Raw genomic sequence first — 4,121 nt, 5'->3', positions numbered from 1 at the left:
CGCACAGTCTGATTTACACAAGGACAAGAGACACCGGCAGCCCTTCCGCAAACAGAATCAGAAGAGGAAAAGCAAAGGAAAAGCAAGGAGTGCAGGCAGCGGGGTGGTCTGGGGGCTCCCAAGGGCAGCGGCTCGTTCTCGCCCAGCCCCACACACGAGCGCTCCGAGGGTGGGACTCCCGGGGATCCAGTCGGAGCAAAGGCAGATTTACAACTGAATCAAACCTAAAGCAAGCGTTCAGCTTTGGAAGCTTTAGAGTTGTTGTTTAATCCCGAGACAGCGCAGCTGAGTGAGTTTCGAATATAAGTTACAAAAAAAGAAAGCACTAGAAAATAATCTTGATACAAGAGCAATAATCAGCCGAGGTTCCCCACCCTGTGCAGGGAATCCTGCTCCACGATCCGCCCAGCACAGCTGGGATGCTGCCAAGGCATTGCCTGTTCCCAGCACATGCTGGGATGGCAAACTGTCCTGGGTGAAAGTTACGTGGGGGAATCCCCAGAAGTGGGAGTTAAGATGCTGCCACCAGTTCTGGTTTTGGCCTGTTCTTGACGGGTGACGCTTCTGTGGAAGAAAAAGAAACTTGTTACAGAAACAGAGAATGCAAATTATCTCCAGCCACCTCCTGTGGAAGAAGCAGGACTCACAATCCTGCCTCCATAGGGCAACAAATGTTTGCACAGCACCTGAACTAACAAAAGTTTGTTATAAATAATTCCACATATCCAGCATGCCCCTCTTTCACTGCACTTGAAGAATTAAAACAGTTTCAGAACATATCCAACAACTTCAGCAGCCACCAGCCTAGCGGCACAGATCTGGGGCAGGAAGCGGTTTCGCGGGGGGCAGCGGGTAGACGAGCTTTTCCCCTCACCCCCTCGACCTGACACGAGTCTAGAGGCGCTCACTCAGCTGCACGCAGCGAGGGCAGCTGGTATTTTGTTTGGCCACCCTGCTGCCAACACAGAGACATCTGATCCGTGTTTACCAGTAAACAAGCACTGAAAAGAAACCAGCCCCGTGCCCCATATCCCAGATTTCTCCCGGGCAGATTCCACACGGAGGAAACGGCTCCTTACGGCTCCCGGTTTCCACTGGCAGGGATGTCCAGCTTCTGCCACCGATGGTCCGGTGTTCTGCTGTCCCAGCAGACAGACTCGTCACCAGTTTGCCTTCTGGCACCCAGCTGAGCCCAGCTTGAGCTGTTTGTCTCCAGCTCTTCGGCACGGACAGACACCTGGGAATGCTCTGGGAAGGCTCCATCCTCAGCAGGCAACGGGCCGGCCGCGCCGTTCGGTCACTCTGCTTCACCAGCTCTCTCCCGCTTCCCTCTTCACACCCAGAGGCACAAACCCTGCCGCTGGGGCTCTGGAGCAAACATCCCCGTAGCTCCTGTGTGGAGCTCACGGTCCAACAGACCTGCAATGGTGGGACTCCAGCGATCCTCATCCAGCTGCTTCAAAATGACCGCTGTCACCTGAAGCAAGGTCACAGGAGCCATGAGCAGTGACGGAGCCCAGAGAACTCCCATTCTGTGCAGCGTGGGTGCTAATATCCACGGTCACAAAGAATCGTTCCTGCGCAGCAGCACGCTGCGGTGACACACAGGGGAACAGCCTGAGTTTTTGGGCTCAGGCAGAGAGATGAGGAAGGAACACGCTCGGGGCGTCCCACGGCAGCCAGCGGGCTCGCAGCAGGTACAAAGCACGACCCAAGAACAGCAGATGTACCAACAAGGAACTCTTCAAGAGGAATGACTAGATGCTGACTGAACAAAGAGACGAGTGCCTGGGGTCCTCCTGCGGTGTCGGGGCAGCTGGGTTTGTCAGAGCCACGTGGGGAATCACATCGCCCACACCAGCAGGGCTGTGAACCAGAGTTCTTATCCTTCCCCTGCGCTAGGACAACACTTATAACGGGAGAGAGCCTCGGACTACTGCACAGAACTGAGGAGAACAAGAAGCCGAAGCTGCAGAGCACAGAGAGAAGGCGTACCTGGGATCTCCTCTGGGAGTGGCTCTGAAGGAACTTCTGGAAGCTCCATCTGTTCCTGCAAGGACATTAAAGACGACACGTGACACACACCCCGCATACCGGGGGGCACAGGCCCTTACACCGGGTTTTGTGCAAAGGCTGTCTGGGAACTGGGGAATAATATCTGAGACTTCACAGACAGACACCTGCCCCCAGAGCTGCAGGAAGGGTTTCAGGCTTCGGTGCTGCCCAGTCAATAGCACAAGGCTTTCTTAAATTCCTGTTATTAAACAAGATTTAACAGGACCCTGCACTAGCTATGAGTCTCCTCAAACCAACACTCATTGCAGACCCTCTCCACCTCCACCGGCCGCACACTTCCTGCGGCGGAGCCAGGCCAGTGTCTGTATGAGCCACAGAGATGGGTGGGGGTGACAACGGCCACCGACTGCTGTGACCTGGGCAGGGTGTTCATCTAGTGCAGTGAACAGATCTGCAGTGAGAGCAGAGATAACTAACAGACAGCAAACCAAGCACAACCCTTAAAGCATCCCAGTTCTAAATGACCCCGGTGCACAGAGTCACTCGCTTGATCTTTAATGACACAATAATTGGGCATAAACAGGTCTAATCGGGATCTCCGGCAGAATAACGTGAACTACTGAGAGTGGGAGAAAGATACTTTCTCCCTGATTACAAAAGCTTCCTGAAAATCTGGATTTGAAGTAATTACAAGAACACCAGTCCTACCTGAGTAATAGCATTTAACTCTTCTAGAATGGCATCTTCATCCTCCTCCGTCAGGCTGCCAGCCAGTATCTCATCTATTTGCTGTGCATGAGAGAAGAGGAGAGGACATTCCAGTCAACCCCAGCGCAGCAGAAGCAGCTCTGGGACTTGCAGCATGGCCCGTGCGCACGGGGGAGCAATGTAAACGTGGGGTGAAGGTGTACTTGGAAAAGTAACAGAGCTGATTTTTCTGCTGGCAACAGATTTAGTTCCCAGTCTGATTGCCTCTGAAATAAGGCAGGAGCACAGCACAGAGAACCATTGCAGGGCAGGCAGCCTCCGCTCACAGCTACTCGCACACGCAGTACGTACCCGCTGGTACTCCACGGCATCCTGGGTTTCTCCTATTATTCTTTCTACTTCTTCTATTGACATAACCTGAAGAAAAGAATCAAAAACCCATGTGTGAGTGGGGTCTCCAGGGCCTCAGCTACAAACACCCAGGACTCTGCGTGGTCCGAGGCAGGAGTGCGCTCCGCTGACTCGGTGACACACACCTGGTGCATTTTGTTCAGACACTCGTTGCCTATTTTCAGACCCTCGATGACCTTCATTTCAATCTGGGTGAATTCAATATCCTGGACCTGAAACAGAAAGGAGAAGGGGACCCATCACAGGCTGTCACATTCCCATCTGTGTCAGCCAGACACAGACTCCCCAGAGGAACTGCGAGGAGAAGCCAGTCAGGAGCCCCTTCTTCAGGGAACGGAAAATTAAATCATACCCGTGGTAAGAAACACACACACAAAGCCCCGGCACAGGCAGCTGCAACAACACACCCACCAGCCCGTTAACCGATGTCCTCACTGACCATCCCTCGCTCCCACGGCCACCCCAGAACACACACATCCATTTCTAAAACCCTACTACCGAGGCAAGCCCCAGGAAGTTTCTGCTGCAGGTCTCCACAAAGTTTGACGGATTCACAAAACATGTTGATGATACCACCCTGCACTACAGACTCAAAACACACCTGCTGCTCGATTCTTTGGGGAAGAGTCGTGACATACGCATCCTTCCAGAGACATCGGCCCTTCGGACGGAGGACTAAACCCCCTCGACAGTTACAATACAGCAGCACACCATCAAAAGCACCACCCGCCCCAGGAAAGACTCATTCCAGGCGCACACAGCGGGCCCCTCGCAGCAGTTCTCGCTTACCATCCGCTCCAAGTTGCTGATTTGATTTTCCGTTTTATCTAGAAGTTGCTCTTGGTAACGCTTCTTCTTGAGCAAAAGCAAGGCTTTTCTGCAGGAAAACAGGAGGAGAACAAGTCAGCACAGGGGAAAGAATCACATCAAAGCCAGATTTGTGCTTTTTCCAAAAGGGGACAAAACCACGTGTGAAGGAAACAACC

At 53.0% G+C, this 4,121-nt stretch overlaps 1 protein-coding gene across 1 annotated transcript; it reads right to left on the bottom strand.

The window, feature by feature from the left end:
* Positions 1 to 240: 240 nt before the first annotated feature.
* Positions 241 to 4,012, bottom strand: CHMP6 (charged multivesicular body protein 6; the record flags this gene model as incomplete). Its single annotated transcript, XM_010076419.1, has 6 exons — positions 241 to 564; positions 1,996 to 2,050; positions 2,725 to 2,805; positions 3,076 to 3,141; positions 3,261 to 3,347; positions 3,925 to 4,012. Coding segments are annotated over 6 exons (430 nt in total), but the record flags the coding sequence as incomplete, so codon positions are not given.
* Between the last annotated feature and the right edge of the window lie 109 nt (positions 4,013 to 4,121).

Source organism: Pterocles gutturalis, unplaced genomic scaffold (assembly GCF_000699245.1).
Source record: "Pterocles gutturalis isolate BGI_N339 unplaced genomic scaffold, ASM69924v1 scaffold30323, whole genome shotgun sequence".
NCBI lineage: Eukaryota > Metazoa > Chordata > Aves > Pterocliformes > Pteroclidae > Pterocles > Pterocles gutturalis.
The sequence above is the reverse complement of the archived record's forward strand: the minus strand, read 5'-3'. Positions and strand labels throughout refer to the sequence as shown.